The sequence below is a fragment of the Prinia subflava genome, chromosome 22 (genome assembly GCF_021018805.1).
Source record: "Prinia subflava isolate CZ2003 ecotype Zambia chromosome 22, Cam_Psub_1.2, whole genome shotgun sequence".
Taxonomy (NCBI): domain Eukaryota; kingdom Metazoa; phylum Chordata; class Aves; order Passeriformes; family Cisticolidae; genus Prinia; species Prinia subflava.
The window spans coordinates 6,395,540-6,419,921 of NC_086268.1; the positions used below are offsets into that span (position 1 = coordinate 6,395,540).

The following is a 24,382-nucleotide window of genomic DNA, read 5'->3' on the forward strand; positions in this document are numbered from 1 at the left end:
TGAAGTAGGGACATGTGCTCCTTCACAATTTCCCCTTACACCCAAACTTCTGCTCATTCTGTCTCAGGCCATGCAGCTGCTAAAAATAAAGCCAAGAAAAGTCTGAATTTTTTTTCCCTTAAAGAGAAAGCTTCTGTGTAGAACTGCACTCCTCTGAATTTTTAAACACTTTGTGACTCGAACCTTGAGTCACTCAGGCTGAAAGAAATTTGAGGGAAAGTGTCCCTCCCTCTCGAGGCATTTTTAGTGGCCTTGAGAGTGTCTCTATAGTGCAGCTGACAGAGCTCTGGGCTCACTGCTGTCAGCGTGGAGCCCTCAGCCTCACATGGAACTTTCATCATGTGTCAGTAAAGGACCAAGCACGCCCAGGGGAGAGGCAAATAAAAATTAAGAACAACGTAGCAAGGTTGAAATCCCATCTATTCCTCCCCCATTTCTTCCTATAAGGCACAAATTCCATCATTCCCTTCCACACTGGATGTTGGTGCAGCATAAACTGCCCCACTCCAACCCGCTGCAGCTGCCTGAGGTTACTGCTGAGATGAGATGTCAGGAGAAGAGAGAGGAGAACACCACAGGCTGGCAGATGAGGAGCTGGGGGAGCAGCCTGAAGTGGCTCATCCAAGAGCACAGCAGAAACTCATGATGCTCATAAAACTGGACTTGGAATTCCTCAGTCTGGTTTGCTTTAGGAAACAAGATTTTCCTTGTTTCCCTTTTAATGGGCTCACTTCGAGATGATATTCCCATGCCAAAAGATTATATTCTTTTGGAAAAGGAATTTCAGGTTAAAAATTATGATTTTTTTTTTTTTTTACAGTTGTTTAACTTCTCAAAAGATTAAAGGGTTTTCTTCATGTCAATGCATCTGGAATCTACCAATCCTGTAAATATTTTTCCTCTCTGTGCCTGTGAATAAAAACAGACGAGTTTTTCTAACCACCTACCCCTGAGGATTCAAAAGTAGGTGATGAAATAGTACCAAACCTGCCAAAGATAGGAAAAAAATACCATTTTCTTCATTCCTCCTGTAATTTTTCTACATAACTAATGCAAATAACCTGCTTGTGCAGATTCCAGGGAGAGACAGGAGCCCTTTGCATACATTTACACTGTGCTTTACACAACATGTTCCATCCACGGCTGGAAAAAAAGAACCCACACGTTAAAAAAAAAAAAAAAGTGCAGCTGCAGCACAGACAGCTGCAGATGTTCCAGATGCAGCACATAGCTCTGCTCCCTTCCCCAGGATGATGTCTCCAGGAGCACAGGGAGCCTGGCCTGTGTCCTAGTGCCATCCCAGGGCTGGGTTTGGTGCCCTGGCTCTGCAGGCAGAGCTACCCTGGCTGCAGCTGCAGACTTGACTCCCTTTTTCCCTTCTGTTTTCAGCCCTTTCACTCCCTGCAGTGCCAGCTCTGCAAACAGAAGGAGCTGCAGCTCTGCTTGAGAGGAGCTAAAGTGCAAAGCTCTGCAGCAGAAATCTTGGGGACCTTTACAGCAAACCCTGTAAGTCCCACAGCTGGGGCACAGGGCAGCTGAGGGGTCACAGCAGACAGGTAGAACCCTTGTCCTGTTCCAAGGACTCCTGCTGCCTCAGCTTCATCCCTTCCCAGCCTCAGAAGCACTCCAAAGGACAGGACTGAGCGTCACTGGGACAAATTGTCTTCAGCTGCCTCTGAAGAGTAAATTGCTCTAATGAAAATCACCAGTATTTTTTGGCCGCAGAGCAATTTTCTGGGAAATGAAATGAGGCTGCTCTCATGGCTGAATGGAAAGAGCAGTGTCCCCTTCCCACTGCAGAGATGGTCTGGGTTATTTTCTGGGGCTGCTTGGAGCAATGAGTGATGTGCTATGGGTAGGGGAGAAGGGACAGGAATCTGAGCCCACAGTCCAGGGAGACCTTAAACTGCACTCCTGCAGAATGGTGCCATTTGAGCAGCTTTCCATAGGGAAATGGAAAGAGTATTCGCATGCAACAACATCAGGAGGCCAAGGGCCACGTCCCCAAAGGGCTCTGAGCTCTCTGGCCTCTCTCCAGAACAGTTTTAATGTTTTTAGTGTGTCGGGGTCTGTGTAATTCCTGTGTTTAATACATGAGCAAAATGCTGTGCAGGAGCTGAACCCAGGGCAGAGCTGGGGGCTCCCAATGAGGCAGAATCCTGGTGTGTGGATGAGTGAAGATTCCTGTGTCCCTGCAACCTGTGGGAATGCCTGGGCTGGGATGTGTGGTTCTTTCCAGTACATGCTGGTCCCAGGGAAGGGGCGTTTGTGCAGGGAGGGGCAGAGGGTGTGAAGGAAGGCTCAGCATCACAGGTGAGAATTAACCAGAGGGGTTCCTGGGGCTGTTTGTCTCCAGGTCATCCAGGATCTTGGCTCAAAAACTGCATTCAGCACAAGGCGATAGAATCTCAGAATCATTTAAATTGGAAAAGCCTTCCCAGACCACTGAGTCCAACCTGTGACCAATCCTTGTCACCCAGTCCAGAGCACTGAGTGCCACCTCCAGGTGTTCCTTGGACACCTCCAGGGATGGGCACTCCAAACGTCTCTGGGCAGCCCCTTCCAGTGTTTAACAACCCTTTCCATGAAGAAATTCCAACCTGAGCCTCCCCTGGCACAGCCTGAGGGAGTTTCTCTTCTCCTGTAGTTGTTCGTGGGAGAAATCCCAATGCCCACTGGCTCCTGTCAGGGAGTTGCAGAGAGGGATAGGATCCTTCTGGAGCCTTCCAGATTTGCTTGAGAACAATGACAAACCAGCCCAAAGTCTCAGAAATCCAAATTAAACTCAAGCAGAGCACAAGAAAAAGGGGTGAGATACCTTTCAAAGAGGGAAGAAATCTCTATGTGAATGCATAGAGGGATGGAACAGGAGAATTTTAAGGGTTTATTCTGTGGCTATCCCATGTTTATGTTCACATTATAGAAGTAGTTGTGTGAACAATGAGGATGTTTGTGTACAAGGTGTGTGTTTGTGTGTTTGGTGGGGCTGTTGGCAAATTTAAGAAGATAAATAAATCAGTGAACTCTGAAATCCAAGGTGATTTCCTGGGGCTTTGTACCGATGTTCATTGTGAGGCCCTAAGAAAGAGTTTCCTGATGTTGGAGCATCAATTAAAATCTCTCTCATTCCAATTCCCCTGGTACCTCACAAAATACGAGTCTGTGCAGCTGCTTTTCTCACCATCAGGGCTGCAACCTCTGTTCCCTTTAAACTCCTCAAAACTCTTTTCTCCCACTTGTCAAATTGAGTGACAGTTTGGGGTTAGAGGTTCAGATTTTGGGGGACTGGGGAGAGGGGCAGAGACCTCAGGGAATGTGGTTGCATAAGTACAGTTCCCACAGGAAAACACTCTCAAATTCCTGCATAAAAGTCTTCTCCTGGAAAGGCCATTTTTCATATTTAAAAGGCTGTAGTGAAAAATATTGACCACATTCAATAAACTCTCCTCTGAGTGTGTCAGTGCGGCCCCTTTTTCACAGCAAAGGTTTTAAACTCTGCAGCTTCAGTTGTGGCAGAGGAAAAGCAGCTGCAGCTCTGTGCCCTCCTAATTGTCTGTACTTGCTAAAACATTTCACGATGATATTTGTGTGCCTGGTGATGAAATATCCCATTTTTAGCTCGGCAGCAGAAAAAGGGGAGGCTTTTTAGGTCTCCTTTCATTTTGGCTGTGTGGCCAAGCAGGGATTTATGAGTTCAGGGGAGACAGTAGCCAGCGCGCTCGGATTTTGCTTTTTATACTTTCTTTTTTTTTTAATTGTTTTCCTTTGAAATTCCAGAGTTAGTGTTTTGTCTGCTTTCTCGCTGACCCTCTTCGGAGGCAGGCGTGTGTTTTTTCACCAGAAAAACTGGAAACAAAGAATCGTTGTCTTTAAGCTGTAGCAGGCAGGAAACCCAACTCACAAGGGATCACCCCGAGCCAGCGCTGTCCCAGAGTAGACTCCAGTTCTCTGAATTCAACCTGACAGCTTGTCTGGAGCACTTTCTAAGTAACCATTATCCTTCCTTTTCCCCCAGCAAAAGAGGCATTATTGTTTTGCCTGGGGTGCAGTGCAAGGAGTGTTTTTGCGCTGGGGGACGGTCACACTTTTGCTGGGGTGCCAGGCCCTCCCTCACAAGGCCTTGCAAGTGCTTGGGCTGTTTCCTAAAACAAGAGTTAATTTGTTTCCTGCTGATGACTTAAAAGCTGTAAAATTGCCATGGCTGTGCATGTGTGTCTTCCCTTTTCTCTCATGTGTGCGTGGCCTTTTTCTCCATGGATATGAGGTTTGGGTTTTGTTTTTACTTCTGCATTTGTGTATTTTTCAACAAGAGCAACCTCCAGGCCTGTTGATGGTTTGGTTTCACGCCCAGTGCTGGGGGTAGAATCCACACAGTGCTGTGGGCACATTCCTGCCCGCTCCTGGGTGTGGTTTGGGTGTTTCTGTAGGTGTGCAGAGGATGTGCAGCTGTGCCTTGGCTGTGCCTGCAGCCCTGCATAGCTCAGGAACATCTCTGGCTGGAGAGCATCTGCTTTTCTGAGCTGGCTCAGGGAGGGATTCTCAGGACACGTTCTTCAGTCTCTGTGCACAGTGCATTGGGATTTCTGCTGCTGATATTAAAAAAGGCAACAACAAGGAAAAAAATCTTCTCGTTACTTCCTCCTTTTCTTCATAATGTGTCTTTGTGAGGCTTGCACGGGGTGAGGCAGACGTGGCTCAGGAAGTGGCAGCGCTGCACGGCTCAGGGATGTTTTTCCAGCCACAGGCACCACTGGGGGCTGTCGCCTCTGGCTGGGGCAGGCAGGGAGTGACTCCGAGTCTGGGTGGGGAGCAGAGCTGGGGCTCCCAGCTGCTCTGTGGGAGCTCCTTCCCTGCTCTAAGCAGGGACAGGGCACAGCGCTCAAAGCAGAGTGACCTGTTGTTATAAATGTTCAGCCAATTCCAAATTAATAAATGCTTTTATTAATTATCAAGAATTAACAAAACAAAATTTAGAATAAGCCAGCAATAGGAAGTTCAGTGTTGATGCCTGAGATAAGCACTGGGTGAACCTTAGCTACAGCCTCTAGCACACCTTAATTCCCCCTGTACACAAATCCAGTCTTTTAGGGGTTTCCTTATATACAGTTTATTTAGTGGGGGCAGAGTATTTCTCCACATTTCTTTGTCCTCCGTCTTTTCCAACATATTCATAAGAGTTTCTTTCTGCCGTGGGGTCTTTTGAATGGGTCTTCCGAGGGAAGATGAATAGTAATTCACTTTCTGGAATCATGAATGGGGAGGTGGAATCGTGAATGGAGAAGCGTTCCCCAGACAGTGAAGAGAGATCCATATCGTTCCTGATCCAGCCCAAGAGGACCCATCTGTCTCTGGATCCACCTTCTTTTCTGTTGTTAATTTTGTATTTCCTGGTTTCCTGACAGAGGTATTGTTCATCCCAAATTCCTAGCAGAGGCAGTTGTTCATCCTAAAAATCCATCTGTCCCAAGCCCGACCAGCTTTCTCATTTTATTTTATAGAATACTTCTTAAATTACATTTTATATACACAATAAACACAAATTATTTCATGTCATTTATCACACCTGTCCTGAGCACGCCCTGCCTGGGCCAGCTCAGGAAATCCCCTCTGGAAATCACAGAGCCCCAGGCTTGGTTGAGCTGGAGGGACCTTAATGCCCTCCTCACTGCACCCTGCCATGGGCAGGGACACCTTCCACTAGCCCAGCTTGCTCCAAGCCATGTCCAGCCTGGCCTTGGGCTCTTCCAAGGACAGGAATACTGAATCCTAGTTCTACTCCTACTCCATCCAGGTCCTGTCTGACTCTGGAAATAAGTGGCCTTCAGCCACCGGGCTTTAATCCATCACCAATTTAGAGCAAGAGTTCAATCAGAAATGTTTGATCCCTCTGATCTGTATTTCTATAAAGGCAGCAATTCATAACCAGGCTCTCAGCTCCTTTCAGACACGCCCCAAGCTAAATCTGTTCTTCACATCCATCTCTGCAGCAGATTTCTCACCTAAATCCAGCAGTCAGTCCCTTCTCACTTGGTTAGAGTTGACTTCAGGTCAAAACCCAGTGCTGTTCCAGGCCTGGATCTGGGATCTGTGAAACAGGTAACAGCAATGTAGACATCAGAGAATCACAGAATCATTCAGGCTGGGAAGGCCTCTGAGATCATTGAGTCCAACAGTGCACCCAGGTGGATGCGAAAGATAGCTTGGTAATATTTTTCAATTAAATAATAATCAAATAGCCTGGTAGTGTAAAATAGAAGTAATTTTGAAATCATTCTGCACTCTGAGTTGCTTCCTCTTAGTGAAGGGGCTTAGAGTTACTGATTTCTTACTCTGACCCTTGGAGTGGTGGTTCCTTAGCTCAAGGAACAGCACATTGTGTCTTGAAGGAGAAAAGAAAGAGTTTGGTGCTGAAGGAAGTCTCATGTAACAATGGGAACAGTCACAGTAACACTGGCCAGGAATGACAAAGAGCATGACATGTGGCAAATGTGTTAACTAATAGTTTTAGTTAGCAGAGATAGTAACTTGAAAATCAGTTCCTTGCAGGATGAGTGATGCTGTGAGGTTTTGAGGCCTCAGTGAGCTCAGTTGTGACACACATGTCCCTGGACCTGGGGAAATGTGATGGGAGGTTGGCAGAGCCATTGGAAAAGGCCACAGGAGTCCTCAGACCATGCCCTGCTCCAGTCCCTGTCCCACCATCCCTGCCCACAGTTGCAGGTGAGAGCCCAGAGCCTTCACAGCCCTGTGCTGACAGGAGCTGGAGCTCCTCTCTGCTGACCCTGGGAGGTTTGCATTGGGTATGGGGGGCAGTCAGAAATGTCCTGTGTTATGTGGGGCAGTCAGAAATGTCTTGTGTTATGTGGGACAGTCAGAAATACCCTCTGTGTGTGGGGGGGGCAGTCAGAAATATCCTGTGGCTGTGGAAGAGGTGTCCTCTATGTGTGGAGCACTCAGAACGTGTCTATGGAGCCAGGGAGGGACCTTATGGGCTCCACAGCTTAAATGTTTGCTGCCATCATTTAAACCAGTCCACTGGATGTTTCTAGGAGGAGCTGGAGGTGGTTTTGGCTCCCTGGTCCCTGCAGAAAGCCACAGTCTGGGTTTCTGGTCTACAGCTGGCTTTGAACACCAGCCCAGCTCCTCGATGGGATCTCCAGGAGGGGGAAGGAGGCAGAGTGAGGGCTGGACATGCAGACCTGGGCAGACCTCGCTGACATGCTTGGCTTGCAGCAGGAGGGGAGTTTGGGATTTGTTCCCATGTTGGGACCTTTCCAAGGCACCAGGGGAGTGCCACCACTCACCTGGGCAGGAAAGGCCCTGGGGTCCTGTGCCCTCCTCTCCCTCTCTCCCATAAAGTAGCTGCCTCAAAATAAACCCCAAGGGACCACTTGGATTAATCACAGGTTGCATCCCCCAGGACACCTGGGCCTGCTTTCCACATTTAGGGAAGCTAATTTAAATTCCAGCCACCAGACCAGGGTCCATCTTCCTCCTGAAACAGGAGGAATCCTTGCAAAACTTAGCCTGTGTTCTGCATGGAGAATCCATGGCCCAAACCTGGGATGCAGGAGCTGTCCTGGGATGACCTCTCTCACCTGGATTTGGAGCATGGGTATTTCCAGGCAGGACTTGGCCTTAGAGGTTTCAGTGAAGCAAATCAGGAGAAGGGGAAGGGGAAGGAGAAGGCTTCAAATCTGAAGGGAGCTATGAGATCCACAGGATTCTCCAGGTCCCTGACCCTGCTTTCCCTCTCTCCCTATAAAGTGGTTGCCACAAAATAGATGCCAAGTGACCACTGAGCCACATCACAAGTCTGGATCCCCCAGGACACCTGGGTCTGCCTTCCCCCTCCCTGGCTCTGTCTCCGTGACTTAGGACAAGCCCCTTCCCACCCTCCAGCTGCCAAATTTTCTTGAAGGTACCAGCTCCAGAAATTCCATTCCTTCCCAGTCTTGCCTGTGGTGCCAGCATGGGTGGCATTCCAAATAAGATTCCCCCACAGTGCCCATGAAGCATTTAGTGAATAAATGACCCACCCCCACTGGATCCATCCCAGAAAAATAAAGGCCTAAAAAATGTGGATATTACAGGCCCAAAGCTTGTTGTTCTCCTGGAAAGCCTCATCAGGGCTGGCAGTACAAAGTGGTGCCTGACTCAGGCCTGACTGAGAAAGCTCCTCAGGAGGGAGCAGGATGAAGGGGCTGTCAGCACCTCCCAGCAGCTCAGGAAGCGCAGGCACTGTGAGGCCATTGTTCAGTGAAACCCCCCCCTTGCCTCCCCTCTGTCCCAAACTCTCAGATTTATAAAACACCAGGGGGTTTTATTATTTTTTTGAATCTTTTAAAGCTTATCAGAGAGGGTTTGCTCCCTAATACATCATATCTCAAATGCAGACTCCCTAAAGCCTTGCTCAGTGGGCTGCACTCAGGCTGGAAGGACTGACAGGGATTTGGGATCGTGGTGTGGGAATCCACCTGGGGATTTTCAGGCTGGTTTCCTGGGAGGGGAGTCTGTGTGTCTGTCCATCTGCCCCAGCAATATCTATCAGTCTGTTCAGACTAAATACGCCCCAGAGGTGCTGGGAGGAGACACAACTGCATGGGGGACAGGGGCTGTCTGGAGAGCTGGGCACAGAGAGTGGCAAGGAGAAACCGAGGAAGATTTGGGGTGAGAAAGTGGACACCAGGGCTAAAAGGGTGCAGAGACCAGTGCTGCAGCCTGCCCCACACAGCCTGATTTCTGGGAAAGGCAGTGCATCTGGAAAAGGCAGCTGAAACCTGCAGAAAGTGCATTTATGCCTGCGAATAAATAAAATTATATTTAACCTTCTTCCCAGGCGCGCTGTGAGTGCGAATGTTTGCAAAGCTGTGAGATCCTCAGTTGAAAGGTGCTGTGAAAGTGCAAAGCATTATTAATATCCTTTACCTTCCTCCTAATAGACCGAGCATTCAGGCTGGGGAATTTCTGGACATAAACCAGACAGCTGCAGAATGACAGTTCTTGAAAGCATCTATGATTTATTTTCTGCTCTTTAATTCCATTTTGTATTGAACACACATTTGTCATAGGGCTCTTGTTCCATGGGGCCTTTTAAGTCTAAACCAGACATGGGGACCTGATCCTTTCTGGGATAAATTTGCCCCCTCTTCACTGCAGCCATTTGCTGATTTACACCAGGAGAGAACCCCAGTCCAAGTCTTTTAATTGAATTTCCATCCCATGGCAAGTTTTGGTGTAAAATCCAAATGGTTTAAATGACAGATAAGACTCTCCCTGTCACTGTCTGGCTGGAGTTCTGTAGGATCTCTTCGAGCCACTGGGCGTCAGGTCCTGGGAATGATCCTGTTTTTGCAGGAACCTGAGTCTCTGGATGGGTTCCCTGGCTCTGCCTTTTCCATTTTGTTTAAACACATTGAGCTTTCGAGTCTGGGCCTGGAAGCCAGGAGGGCTGGTGTGGTTCTTTCACGTTGCACGGATTTTTGTGAAATAAAAATAGCTTCCTGCATTTGGAATTTTTTTTTTTTTTTTTAAGGGGAGAGAAAGAGTTGGAAACTTGCAGTAGCCGAGTGCACACAGTGTTTCAATAGCAGGGTCTGTATGGCTGAATATCATATTTAACCCTTCTTATTAAGGCAAAGTCATGCTCAGGGCTGAATCTCATCCTACAACACAAGGCTGCCCCTATACAGTCCCACACTTGGCTCCATAATCCATATTTATAGAGGAAAAACTGAGGCAAGGGACTCAGGCAGCCTGGATTAAAGCTGAGGAGGAGGAGGAAGAGGAAGAGGAGGAAGAGGAGGATCATCTCTCCAAATCATGGCCTGTTTATTTACTCAAAACACACTGATGACTCTGGATCAAGTAACTCCTTTGTAGCAGTTCATTCCCTTGAGTCAATGATCTGGCCCCAAAAAGAATCAGAGAAAATTGAAAATTTTCAGTGAGTTCTGCTACTTTTTGGGAAAGAAGTTTTTCCCAATTTTGCAAAGGATTATTCTGTTGGAAAAAGAATTGCTGCCTTTCTTTTAACAGAATCATTATATGGCATTTCCATTAATGTTACGTTACAGAACTGTTTATTGGTGGAACAAAACAAAATGTACATTAACATCTCAGTGCACATTGCTGAAGGTTTTGCTTTTCTCAGTGCAGAACTTGGGCTTTTCAAAGAGTTTCCCCAAACATGGCTCTGATAGCTGTGTCTGTAATAATTCAGAGGGATATCCCAGGGGAGCAGTGGAAGTCAGAGCGTGGCTGCAGGGAGGACATGGGAAAAGGCAGGGACTGCTTCAGCCCCTGTCCCTGCTCTCCTGCTTTTGGTCACTTGGAGAGCTCTGGCTCACTGGGATGAATCAGGATTACAGGATGATTTTCCAGCCAGGAAAATGTCCCCTGTGAACAGCACCTTGTTTAGAGCAGGGACAGCTGCTGGAGAATGGGCCTGAGGGAAAGGTCCCAACAGCACTGAGGCAGTGCCCAGCCCTCCTGCTCCGTGTGCGGGCACGGGAGAGGGGACAGGGACCCCAAATAGGACAGGGACCCCAAATGGGACAGGGACCCAAAATGGGACAGGGACCCCAAATGGGACAGGGATCCAGAATGGGACAGGGATCCCAAATGGGACAGGGATCCCAAATGGGACAGGGATCCAGAATGGGACAGAGATCTGGAATGGGACAGGGATCCAGAATGGGACAGGGACCCCAAATAAGACAAGGATCCTGAATGGGAGCAGGGATCCGGAATGGGAGAAGGGGTGTGGAATGGGACAGGGATCCTTAATGGGGACAGGGCTCTCGAATGGCAATAGGGATCCCAAATGGGGACAGGGATCCCTAATAGGGACAGGGATCCCTAATAGGGAAAGGGATCCCTTTTGGGACAGGTCTCCCCGCTAGAACAGCGTGGATGGGGCTGTCACCTCCCTCTTCCCGAGCTGTCCCATCCCACTTTCTGTCCCAGCTGAAACCACAGTGGTTTGTTTTCCAGTCTGATCTATTTGCAGTGGGGTTTGTGGTTTCTGCAAAAAGGGAAAAAAACAAACAAGTAAAAAAAAAAATAAAAGCAGGCGGATTACATGAGCTCTGTTTTCCCCCATTCCTCTCTCTTCCCTCCTCCCCTGGCTCCCTCACCCTCCCCTCTCCCGTCCCTCTGTTTTCCTTCCCATGCCAATAACTGCAAGGCTGCAATTTCAAAGCCTCAGCGGCTTTCCCAGTGCTGAAGGAATGTGCCAGTGCCTGGGATGGATCCTCAGGGGGCTGCAAAGCCCCACAGGCAGGAGGTGCTGGGCAGAGGAGCACTTGGGGTGTCCCTGGAGGATGCTTTTCCCCCTTTTTCCTCTCCTTGAAACAGCCTCCTTATTGTGACCTCAAATCCTCTGCCTCCCCAGGTTTAAAATCATCATTTAATTTCTGTGAAAAAATCACAGGGTTCATCTCTTCTTCCTCCTCTGCCTGTGGTCCTCTGAATTCTGGGATAAGAGAAAGGGGTCTCCTGGCTGGGATGGGTCACACTGGATTCCACTGAGTGCAACGACAGCACCTCATGGTCAGAACATGTCAGGCTTGAGAATGGCCCAAAGAGCCCCAATGCTGCATTTACACCCCTATTTACACTTCTGTGAGGGGCTAGGGGAGCACTGGAGATGTGGGAGAGGAAAAAAATCGCAGCCAAACCAGCTGGGACCACAAAGCAAAGCCAGATTCTTGCAATATTTTTTCTAGGAAAAGTTCATTTCAACCCCTCTGTGCCTGTTGTCTTTTGTCATTAGATCCCTCCTATGATGCAGTCAGGAGAGCAGGATGGGGCAGTAATGGGAATTCTGGCCTCTCCAAAAGTAAGTTGTCCCAGTGGGAATTACAAAGTGTGCAATGGAAGATTAAAATGAGACTTGGGCTCAGCTGGCCTGTGTTAGGAGTGTCAGAAGGGCACAAGATTTGGGGATAGATAAGAGGTAGAACTGGGGACAGATAAGAAGTAGAATGATGTTATGGACAGAGTAATACTTGTAGGGTTTGGTTAAGGGGCCAGGAGCTAATCCTCTGCACAGACCCCTGTTAATCACACGCCAGTCCCACGCTGTGATGGTTTCAGGGACAGACCTGGAGAGTTCGGGCACATTCTGAGAGTTTCTGCCAACTTTCCAGAAAGGCAAAGTCCGGCAGGCAGATGGGCCCCTCTGCTCAAGCCCTGTTCACGCCTACTAGCTCTGAGCCACTGTCCCCACCCCACTGCTGGGGCTTCTCCCTGTGCCGGGGGGGCACAGCTGACCCTCAGCAAGGCACTCCTGCTGTAAATCCACATGGCAGCACCTGGCAGAGCCCCCTCTCTTTGCTCTGCAGCTTCCTGAGCTGTGCTCACCCCAAATGTGGGAATTATTCCTTGAGTCACAGTTTTCTGTTGTGAGAAATGATACAAAGAGGAGGAGCGGATCTTCCTGTTGAAGGGATTTATACAAACCATCATGACATTTTCAACTAAATGTTTGATAAACCTCAATTTTTATTTTTTTCTTAGAAAATAATTTGCATTCCCAAAAAATGTGGGAAAAGCTCCAATGTGGAAGGAAGTTGGAATTTGTACATTTAATAATCCAATTTTTTGTTCACAACATGGACGCAAACTAGAAATGGAAGATCAGTTGCAATAAAAGACAGAAAATCAATGAAGTACCTACATAATATTTTTCTTGTCTCACTACCAATTTGGCAAATTATAAATATCTATATAATGCTTTCCTTATTGGCGTATTTTCATTTTACACTGAAAATTTACATTTCTAGGGAGATTTCTTCATTTTATAGTGCAATCTCCAAAATACCAGCTCTTAGTCTGAGCAAACCCTTCCCTTGCAGATGCTGTGATTCCTGTGGGACGTATTTTGTACTTTGTACCTATTCTCTGTCCCTATAAACCCCTTCTCTCTTTCCAGGCCCTCCTGTCGCAGGGACACAAAATGTGAATAAGACAACGGAGCAGCAGCGGCCCCAGCCAGGTGAGAGTGGATTCTGTGACCCTTGGGCTGGGAGCAGCCTGGGGGAATTCCCGTGTGGAGTAGGGGACAGGCAGGGGAAGGCTCAGGACAGGGACTGAGCCGTGCCAGGCTCTTCCCAACGGGCTCTGTGTGGCTGCTCTGCCCCTCCCCAGCCACAGGAACATCCCTGTGCCAGGATCTGCAGTGTCTGATCCCCTTGGAGCATCCCAGCGTGTCCCTTCCTGCTGGAAGCATCCCCAGCAGTTCCAGCAGGGCTCGCAGAGCAGAGCAGAGGAGGAAAGCAGCTCCTCTGGGCAGAGCAGAGCGTGTCCCCTGCTGCCTTCCCACCTTCCCTGCCCGGCACAGCTGCTTTCCATCCCCTTCCTCTGCTCCGGGGCTCGGTTGTCTTGGCACCCATTCAATCCACGAGCAAATGCTGCAGATCCAAATCAGCACAACCAGAGAGAGGCAGGGGAGAAGTGCAGAGATTAGGGCTGAGGAGGCCCCACAGAAAGGGAAGGAATTCATTCCTAATAAATGCTTTGTGGGGTTTGCAAGAACCACTCAGCCTTGATGGAGCCAGCAACAAACTCCTGTTACTCTCATTTCGCTAATGCTGTGTTTGCTTCACAGAGAGACTTGGGTGAATATTTCCTGCCCTCCCAGGGCAGCAAGCTCAACTGCTAACAAGTGATCTGAAAATCTCATCTGCTCTCCTTTTTATTTAGCTCTTTTTTGCAAGGAGAACTACATTTGCTCCTGCTTTGTGGCTGTTCTCCTGTCCCCCAGGTTTTCTCCACATTTGATGTTTTCTGGTTACACAGTGCAGGGTATGTCCAAGGAGATCCCAGAGTGCAACAGCAGGCAGATCTGAGGGGAGTGCCTGAAACTGTGGCTGTGCCATTTTGGATTCCAGGAATACTTGGAGGTTGTTTGCTAAGAAATAAAGAAGGAACACTTCCAGGCCCTGGGAGAAGGGGCAGAAAGAGTAAAGAAAGAAAATGAAAATTTGGATTCTAGAACAAGCATAATGACCCGGAGTTTCTTTTTGATGAAACATCCTTTAAATTTTGTTGGGTGATGTTTTATTTTTAACTTTATTTTAATTTTTAGATCCCTACCAAATCCTGGGGCCCACCAGCAGCCGTCTTGCCAATCCAGGTGAGTTCATTTTACATTTCAGACCCCTCTTATCAAAGAGGTGAGTTTTTCCTTGGAGCTGCTGCTCCAGCCTGCACTGGGGGAGCAGCTGCTGTCCCTGCACCCTTGGGGGGACCTGTGAGAGCCCCTGAACTCGGTGGCTGTGACCTGACAAGGGCCTTTGCCAAAATCCTTAAAGAAAAGTGAGGAAAGTGGTGCAACATCATCTCTGTCAGGACAAAATCACCATCTTGGTGATTGAAACCCAGCATTCTCTAAGAAGAGTTTTATAGGGGTCTTAAGTGCTGGTCTCTCAGATTTGCAGTACAGATTAAGTTTTCACTGCCTGCTGTCGGTTACTAGAAAAAAGGCACAAAACATCTCTGAAAGTCACAGTGTAACTGTCTCTAGCACATCATCTGCAGTAAACAATCCCTGATTTTAAGGGGTAAGCCTGGAGCAAATCCTGCTCAAACTGACCAAACTTGTACACATGGGATGCCTGTAAGGAAACATCCTCCTAAGGCTCTTAACTTACCCTTAACTACTTGTACAACTACACGAGTAAAATCTGGGAAACAAATCATCCTGTGTAACTCAGATCACCCACTGGAAAGAGAGCTGGAGTTACCCAAAACCATCTCCATGGCAAACAGTGAGCAGTGGAGGGGTGAAGTACCCTGTGTAACCAGTCAGTGAACACTCTGCAGAGCAGTGTCCTCACAGAAAGCCCTATTCATGAGAACAGCCCGAGGATTTTAAGGCCAAAGGCAACCCTTATGAAATGTAATGTGACCTCAGGCCCAGGCCCAGAACAAAGGGCTGAGTAACTTGTTTGCTGGGAACAGTTTATCCACTCCTAGGGCCGCCTTTGCAAGGCCTGAAGGAGCAGTTCTCAGTGGCGATCAAGATAGCCCTTCTGTTTCCTGCCTTTGTCTGTGCCCGGAGCAGGAAGGCCCGAGTCATTTCCTTTCCCCTTGGCTCGTGTCTGCAGGCAGCGGGCAGATCCAGCTGTGGCAGTTCCTGCTGGAGCTGCTGTCGGACAGCTCCAACGCCAACTGCATCACCTGGGAGGGCACCAACGGCGAGTTCAAGATGACGGACCCTGACGAGGTGGCGCGGCGCTGGGGCGAGAGGAAAAGCAAGCCCAACATGAATTACGACAAGCTGAGCCGGGCGCTGCGATACTACTACGACAAGAACATTATGACCAAAGTGCACGGCAAGAGGTATGCCTACAAATTTGACTTTCACGGCATCGCCCAGGCCCTGCAGCCCCACCCCACCGAGTCCTCCATGTACAAGTACCCGTCGGATCTGTCCTACATGCCGTCCTACCATGCCCACCAGCAGAAGGTGAACTTTGTGCCCCCACACCCCTCCTCCATGCCTGTCACATCATCCAGTTTCTTTGGAGCAGCCTCCCCCTATTGGACCTCCCCTGCAGGAAGCATTTACCCCAACCCCAACGTGCCCCGCCACCCCAACGCGCACGTCACGCCACACTTGGGCAGCTATTACTAAATGCTTTGGTCTGCCACTGGCCTTGAGCAGTCTGGTTGGACTTTTTCTTTGCTCATGGAATTTTTATGGGTTTTGGGGGGACCCTTAATGGATAATTGTGGCCTTTCTGGGGAAGAATTAAAACTGGATATTTGTTATTCCTGGACCAAAACTTTTACTTTTGCAACTTTGCCTCTTGTGTCTTAAACTGAGAGATGGAAGCTCCTGTGGGCCAGTACTCTGCATTTTCTTTGGTATTTAAGGCTTGTGTCCTCTGTAGAAAGTGACAATGAAGATGGTTCACCATTCCCTGGGATGATTATTAGCTTTTGGATGAGAGGAATTTTTAAGGATTCAAAGGCTTTTGACAAGGCCTAGATCCAGTAGTGGGTCGTAGGAAAAGCTGACCACAATGGGGTTTTTCTCACTGGCCATTTGACCATTCAGTGGAGGACGTTGGGCTGCAGGGGACCACAACTGGAATCTTAGCTCTAAGGCAGAGGAGGATTTTCACCCAACTGGAAATTAAATATATATATATTCTCATATATATATATATATATGTACATGTGTATTTTAAGAAGTAAAGGGCATTGAAGGAACCTTTCTAGAGTACAACTTCATTGGACTGTGTGTGAACTCAGAAAGCAGCAGAAACCAGAACAAAGCAAAGCCAAGCACAGACATTCCTTGAGAGCAGAAGTGAAGGGAATAAACGACAGCAGGCCCCTGGCTCTGCCCGAGCCACGGGGCTCTGGAAGCACCGATCCGCGAACGCTGTGCGTTTGTCAGACCGTCAAACCAAGGGTCAACAAACCAGAAGGCAAATTACTGTATAAATTATGCAGAGTTATTTTTCCCTATATCTCACAGTTTTAAAAGAAAGAGTAAATAAAACGAGTTGACCTCGGTCACAAATGCAGGTTTGTTTTTTACTATCAGCTCGGTTGTTTTTTTGTTTATTTTTTTAATGTAATTTGTACATCTTTTCAATCTGTACATTTGGGCTGTAGCTTTGTACTTTTTGCTAAAAAAAAAAAAAAAGATAAGACATGAGTAATGTATCTGTTTGAGATAGGCTTGGTCCTGCTATTGGATCCATGACTGACCCCCAAAGTGGCCAGAAACGTTCCAGATTGCCTTGGGTTTGTCTAGAGGAGAGGATTTTCTGTATTAGTCTGTTGTGGCTGTCTGCAAATTAACTCCACTTACTCCCATGTTTGCATTGAGGCTGATTGGAAACAGGCCCAACATCTCAAGGCAACCATTGCAATATTCTGTGATCACTTTTCACCCAAATCCTGAACTTTGGGAAGATCTTAACCACTTCATAGATAAAATGATGAAATACTCCTCTTCTTGATGGCCTCTGCTGGGGTGTTCTGTGGAAATCCGACCCCTTCCAGAACTCTCAGCCATCCCCAGCTTTGCACATGTGAATGTGACACTGCACAAGCGGCGGTTTGGTGCCATAAACAGAGGGTAAACCACAAGCATTTGGGGTTTGGAACAGATGTCTGGGGGGCGAGATTTCCATGTACAACCCATTAGCTGACTTGTATTAAGTGGCAGCCAATTAACAGGATCACAACTATCTAGTCTAGACCAACCCCTGGGACTCGGTGGGGGTGGGATTTGCTCCATGTGCATCTGATTGCAGGAGGGGAGTCTGAAACCAGAGCATTGGAGTCTGCTCAGAACGTTAAACACAAGCACTGATGCCATTATTTAACAAAGTGGGAAGAGAAGATCAAGCTAATACAGTTAGGTGTTAGTGCTTTCGGGGTGTTTTTAAGTAACATTTCTGCAATAATCGCAAAATTTAAATATGAAGGGGCTACCCGTGGAAATGAGGCTTTTGCTACTATATATATGCAATGTACTTTTTGGATATTAAAATATATATATAATTTTGCAAGCTATCTTGGTGGTTTGGTTTTTTTTAAATGTATTAATGTTACAATGAAACAGTTGTATGAAGAAGATGATGTAAAAAAAAGTGACAAATAAATGGTGGCTTTCATCTCTAAGGCATCACACTGTCCCACTCTCTCCCTCCCCTCTCACACTTGCATGCATTTGAAATTAAATTTAGTTAAAAAGGGAATGCAAGCAGCTCCACAGTCGTGGCAACCCATCCTGATCCTGTAGTATTGACCACTCATTCCAGAAAATTGCTGCCAGAGTTGATCAGGCTGGATTTGGTTGTTGAAAGGATTAAAACCCAGGCTCTTGTCCATGGAGACACAGTGGAAGGGCAGCCAGAGCTCAGAAGCTGAAATGTTGAGGTGGCTCTTGGGGTGTCCCAGGGCCACCCAGAAATGTCAGTGTGTGCCCAGCCTGCTCCTGTTTCCCACCTATCCCCAAACCCCAGGGAGAGCCAGCGCTCCACAGCGTTCCTGGGGTGGAGGCTGCAAAAACAAGCTCTGCCAAGGAATCTTCTGATTGTGGGTAAAGGTCAGGCTGAGGCACTTCCTGCAGTTTTGCACAGTGGTCCTGAGAGATATCTGGAGCTCCTGCAGACCTGATAAAGCCTTGGGAAGCCAGGGCTGCACAAGCACAGCACTTCCTTCCTGCACACAACCTTTTGTTGCTGAGCTCCAGGACAAAGCTTGATTGGCCCGGGAAAAGGGCCACTTCCAGCACCCCAGAGCTGCTCCCTCCATGGATTCCACCAGAGTTGCTCAATTTAGTCACAAGAGCGAGTGGTTTGTTGCTTATCTCTGTTGTTTTCCACTGCAGCACCAGCGAGATTAATTCTGGCTGTGCAGCATCAGTGGAAATATCAAGTATTTTATTTTAATACCGTGTCCTGCCCGCCTGCCAGTAATAGGAAAATCAGAAGATGAGATTGCACAAAAGCATCTAAAGGCAGTATTTGAAGGTTATCAGAGTGCAAAGATGTTCCTGATAGAAAAATTTGGCCAGCAGGAACCTTGGGGGGAAAAAAATTGAAAATAACCAACAATTTACGAAGCATCTGATTCTGGCTGCCAGTGTGTTAAAGGAGCCCTCCTGAGAAAGGAGGTGATCAGCAGCATCACAGCTCAGGTCTTCTCTGCCTCCTTTCATCCTTCCCTTCAGGGTACTTGCTGGCATTAATCCTTTCTAGTATTCACTAATATTTAGCTTTAGATAATTTTTTTTTCTCATATTTGCTAACATTTAGCTTTAGACAGATTTTGCCTCCCACTCCAAGTATTCCCATTGAATCCAGAGACCTTAGAGCAAGGAAATCTCTGCCCTGAGTTCCCGACAGCCTCACACTGCTGGGGCACTTCCCAGGCACCTTTTAGAGCATTTTCATAAGATCTTATTAATTTACATTCCTCACGCAGAGAAAGAGTAACGAGACAGAGATTGGAGTAGGTAATTTGTACCCCTCAAAATCAGCCTGACTTTGCCACGTTGGAAGCACCAGGGGTGGGAAGAGGGGGATCTCCCCTCCCAAATTTCTGGGGCACGCTGGGACAAAGCAAACAAGGAATTTGACAGCCCTAATGCTACTTTCTGCTTTTCCCAGGAGGACTAGGCAGATGGAATTCAAGTATTTCGGGCTTAAATCAGAAAGTTTACCAGACAGATGGTTGGGATCACATGGCTGTGAGCTGGGAGTCAACAGGGGCAGCAGAAAACCTTCTCTACATTGACATTCAGGACTCAGAGCTCCCCAGGAAACCCAGGTCCTGTTGTAATCATGGTGAATTCAGCTGCAGATTTCCAGGGATCTGGTATTTCCCCAGGATTTCTGTTCTACCAGCCTCAAATCCTGAGTGGGATCGAGCTCAAACATGCCAAACTGGAACTAACTCTACATTCCTCTGTCTATAAATAGAGAGTGCAGCCTGTACATTGAGTAGAATCAGTGATGGCTTTACAGGCTCAGAGCTCTGGCTCTCTTGGCTGGATCTCTGTGCTGCTTTCCTCTGCTTGAGCTGGTCCTGCCTCTGTAGGTATGAATTCCTCCTGCTTAATTACAGCCAGCAGGTTTAGAACCTGCTTTGAACTGGATTTTGAAGCAGGTTTTTTATCCTCACTGGAAGATGGAGCTCCCATCTTAAGCACTTGTTAGATTCTCTAAACTAGGGGATAACAAATCTTTCCAGAGCCAAGCACCCGAGATCACTCCTGTCCAGAATCCCTGAGATCACTCCTGTCCAGAATCCCTGTATCCCAGAACCCACCCCTTGTTGTTGGGGGTTAGATGTGCCAACCCATGACACTTGTGCACACTGGTGCCTTCCTGCTTTATATACCTGAAAATTCTATTTTAGCCCTGAGGATGAACTTCCAAACAGCTGCAGCATACTGTGGCAAAGGAGAGGGATTTCCCTGTGCCAGGACAGGGCAGAGGGATTTCCCCGTGCCAGGACCTTCCCTTAGCAAAGACAAAGACAAATTTTTCATGCTTGTGCCAAACAAGTGCACTCCAGCCCAAATGAGACATTAATTATGGGGGAAACCTTCCATAACTTCTGTTGATGTAAATATTTAATGTGAGGCTGGACTTGCCCAGCAATGCTTCATCCACATCCATGGCAGTAAATGCCCGGGCCTGAAGCTCTGTGCTCAAAGGAGGGATGAACCCAGCTGCTGTTTCCCACCTCTGTGTCACAGGGAAAGAGCCATCAGTCTGAAAATGCTGGATGAAAGCAGCCAGCTTTACTTCATTATCCTATTACAATAATAGAGTTTTACAGGCTGCTTTGCTGTGCTGATCCAGTATTTTTAATAACTTCTGTGAAATTAGTTGGTGAGACTTCAGCCTGCTGCCTACCAAAGTCTGTTCTCCCACATCAAACCGAGTGTGGCTGCATTTGGTGTTAATTAGAGCTGCAGTCCAGGGGCACATCAGGGGCTGGCGTTTATAAATTCACTTCAAAGACCTTATTTGTATATTTTTGCACAATACCCAGCATAACATACACATGACAACTTTCATCTGTGAAATCAGAACTCGCTGCAAATAAAGCTCAGACCTTCATGTCATATCAGAAAAGAATTGAGAGACCTCTGATTAAGGTCATGTGGAGAATGACAACACGTAATTTAGCTTGTGTGTTATGATTTTTTCCACTACAGAGGCAGAAATCCCTGCACATTGAGCTCAGACTCTTCTATTATATCAGAATAGAATTAGAGGTCCTTGGCAAAAATCAGCTCTTCAGGCTCCAAGAGCAGCAAACAGAGCCTGATACCAAACCCACTGAATGTGGAGACCAAAGGCAGAGCAGTTTTGAGGCCATGACAGCAGGAACACCATCAGCCCTACACCCCACACCGGGGGAGCTGCCCCAAGGAACCCCAAGGACGTGCCCTGTGCAGGCAGGGGATGGCACAGCTGGGTTGGCAGCCGAGCAGCTGCCCCGAGCCAGATCAATGAGTGCAGCAGGAAGGGCTTTGGGCAGGGGAGGCTTCCCAGGTGAAGGGTGAAAGGTCTTTGCTGCTCCTAACCAGGGGCAGGGACAACAGGATTCAGTCCTGGAGTTCGTATTTGAAGCTGCACTGCTGAAGGAGGTTGAGGACTCTGGGGCTCTGGCAGTTGGGTGCGATTTCACCACCAGAGCTGGCTCCTTCCTTTCCAGGAGCTGCTGCAAACTTGTTACTTGCTTTGGCTTCTTTCGAAGTTTCTGTCTCCAGAGCTGTAAGTGCAGTGCTGGCTGCTCATCCCCTCACTGCTGCTGCAAGTGCCGTGCTCAGGCCGGCAGAGTCCCCTCCCTGCAGCCCATGCCGGGCTGGGCAGGGACACCTCGGGCCCGGGGGAGCACAGGGGTGGTGCTCCCCGTGCCTCCTGCGGTGGCTGAGGGGGTTGTTCTGAGAGTGTTGGCAGAGAGCACCTGGAGAAATATGAACACCTTCCCTGTGTTTTCTGTCTCCCTCGGGACCCATGTGTAATACATACATACATACATACATATCTATCTATCTATCTATCTATCTATCTATCTATCTATCTATCTATCTATCTATCTATCTATCTATCTATCTCTATCTATCTATCTATATCTATCTATCCATCTATCCATCTATCCATCTATCCCTATCCACCCATCCATCCATCCATCCATCCATCCATCCATCCATCCATCCATCCATCCATCTATTGCATTTATTACATCTACATATTGCATTTATTACATCTATATATTACACAGATACATCAATTTCCTATACACTTGCCACACCCCTGGAAGTGTTCAAGGACAGGCTGGATGGGGCTTGGAGCAACGTGGGATAGTGCCCATGGCAGGGGGTGGAATGGGATGAGCTTTCAGATCCCTTCCAGCCTAAACCACTCTGTGATTCCATATAGATTTGTGCATATTTCATAGAACAGTATACGTATACATACCTATTTGATATCATTGTGTGTGTATATATACATGTATTTGATATATTAGCGTAGTGTTAAGGTAAAACAAATTAAAAGGGAGGTTCAGCTTGGGGCAGATGTTTCTGTGGAGGATTTAAAACTTGCCTTAATGCTCCACCTCTGGAGGCTCAAGGCTGACAGGGAGCTGAGCAGCTCCCCAAAAATCCTCAGCCAGCACATTCCAAGGTCTGAAGACCCAGGGGTACCAGCACCCCAACCCTGCTGTGGGAATTTGGGGAGCAGCATCCTGCTCCATGAGGGATAGAGGGCAGCAGTGGGGCCTGGAATGGGGGGGAAGGAGATGAGCCCAAACCATCCTGGGACCTGTGCTGGTTCCATGGCAGTGTTTGTGGAGCTCCAGGCACAGCAGCACAGAGGGATGTGGTCTGGGCTTTCAGAACCATCCCAGGGGATGTGATGGCTCTGCAGGCTCTGCCACAGTGACAGTGACTCCTTGGAGGGTCACCTGGCTCCCTGCTGCACCAGGAGCACTTCCAGAGCACGGGGGAGCTTCATCTGAACAGGAACCTTGGGCACTGCTGCCAAACCAACACAGCGAGGACTCGGGGACGTCCCGAGGTGGTCTGTGGTAGAATCATGGAATCAGTGAGTTTGGAAAAGCCCTCTGAGGTCATGGAATCCAAGCATTAACCCAGCACCACTGTGCTGTTGGGTTTTAACAGCTGGGGAAACTGAGGCACAAAGCAGGGTGCAGTGTCTGGTCTGACTTCCAGAGCAGCTCCCTATGGAATAAGGGTCTCTCCAGACCTAACCTCGCCGTTCCTCATCGTCCTGCTCCGCTTTGGGTGCAGCAGCAGCCGATGTTTACAGCCCCCAGCCCTCCACTCACACATCTCCGAATTCACCACCGAGAATTCCCAACGCTTCTATGAAGGGACTAAACATATCCTGTAGCACGGCCCGTGCCAAAACCGAGCCACTAAATGCACTGAACTTGGTGTAATAAAACACGGAACAGTCTCAATAAACTCTTGCTTTGCTTTTCAAGGTTGCCGCGATCGCCTTGCGGAGTTGGGGCCGATCCGCAGGTGAGCGGTGCCATCCTGTGGCAGCGGCACAGAAAACACCGCGGGGATCGCTGCAGCCCTGGCATCCCCTGTGCCCCCCGCATCCCTGTGCCCCCCAGCATCCCTGTGCCCCCCGCATCCCTGTGCCCCCAGCATCCCTGTGCCCCCAGCATCCCTGTGCCCCCCGTACCCCTGTGCCCCCCAGCATCCCTGTGCCCCCCGCATCCCTGTGCCCCCCTGCACCCCTGTGCCCCCCGCATCCCTGTGCCCCCCGCATCCCTGTGCCCCCAGCATCCCTGTGCCCCCCAGCATCCCTGTGCCCCCCGCATCCCTGTGCCCCCCAGCATCCCTGTGCCCCCCTGTACCCCTGTGCCCCCCAGCACCCCTGTGCCCCCCAGCATCCCTGTGCCCCCCGCATCCCTGTGCCCCCCTGCACCCCTGTGCCCCCCAGCATCCCTGTGCCCCCCGCATCCCTGTGCCCCCCTGCACCCCTGTGCCCCCCAGCATCCCTGTGCCCCCCGCATCCCTGTGCCCCCCAGCATCCCTGTGCCCCCCGCATCCCTGTGCCCCCCAGCATCCCTGTGCCCCCCGCATCCCTGTGCCCCCCAGCATCCCTGTGCCCCCCGCATCCCTGTGCCCCCCGCATCCCTGTGCCCCCCAGCATCCCTGTGCCCCCCTGTACCCCTGTGCCCCCCAGCATCCCTGTGCCCCCCAGCATCCTGACCTGTCTCTGTGCTGGGCTGTCACAACAGATTAATGTGGTGATTTTGCACAGCTGGCTGGGATGTGGCTGCCCAGGGGAGCGAGGGTTTAATGCTTTCTGTGCTTAAATTTGGCCAGCAGCATAAAAAAAGGGAACCTCCAGGTGAGTCTGTCGCATCTCCAGCCTCTCCTTGCTCATCCACCTCCCCTGAGCAGGCAGAGTGTTTGTGCAGCAGTGAGTTTGTTCAAGTGCAAGTGTCCCCAGGCAGATGCTCCTACCACAGGAATGTCAGCTTTGCCTCAGGAATTTTCTTTTGTGTATTCGAGCAGCCGCGGAGAGAGATTCAGCCTCCCTCACTCTTGTTCCAGTGATGTTGTCACGGGGTTAAATGTGATTTAGGGCCAGTGCTGGTGGTGTCAGAGGCTCCCCCAGCTGCAGCAGGAGAATTCACCAGAGGGTTTAGGAACTTGCACTGTTTCCCTCTCTGCTTCTCTGCTCACATTCCTGGCCTGGTGCTGTGTTTTCTCCCTGCTCCTGTGGGGAGTAGAAGCTGGGCCAGCACCACGACCATGGATCAAGGCAGGGGTGATTTTAGGGGGAAAACACGAGGTGGAAATCCTGGCTGTTCCCAGCGGAATTCCCAGGGGTACAACCAC

At 48.9% G+C, this 24,382-nt stretch overlaps 1 protein-coding gene across 4 annotated transcripts in view; it reads left to right on the plus strand.

Moving 5' to 3' along the window:
• Window positions 1-17,656, plus strand: part of FLI1 (Fli-1 proto-oncogene, ETS transcription factor) — an 88,740-nt gene extending 71,084 nt beyond the window's left edge. For 3 of the 4 annotated variants that reach the window (XM_063417756.1, XM_063417759.1, XM_063417757.1), the window contains 4 exons: window positions 11,777-11,842; window positions 12,938-13,000; window positions 14,093-14,140; window positions 15,114-17,656. In XM_063417756.1, the coding sequence (XP_063273826.1) occupies window positions 11,777-11,842; window positions 12,938-13,000; window positions 14,093-14,140; window positions 15,114-15,643 (707 nt within the window). In that variant the 3' untranslated portion in view covers window positions 15,644-17,656. The remainder of the gene's footprint in view (window positions 1-11,776; window positions 11,843-12,937; window positions 13,001-14,092; window positions 14,141-15,113) is intronic. The other variant, XM_063417758.1, reaches the window with a different exon arrangement.
• The last annotated feature ends 6,726 nt before the right edge of the window (window positions 17,657-24,382 follow it).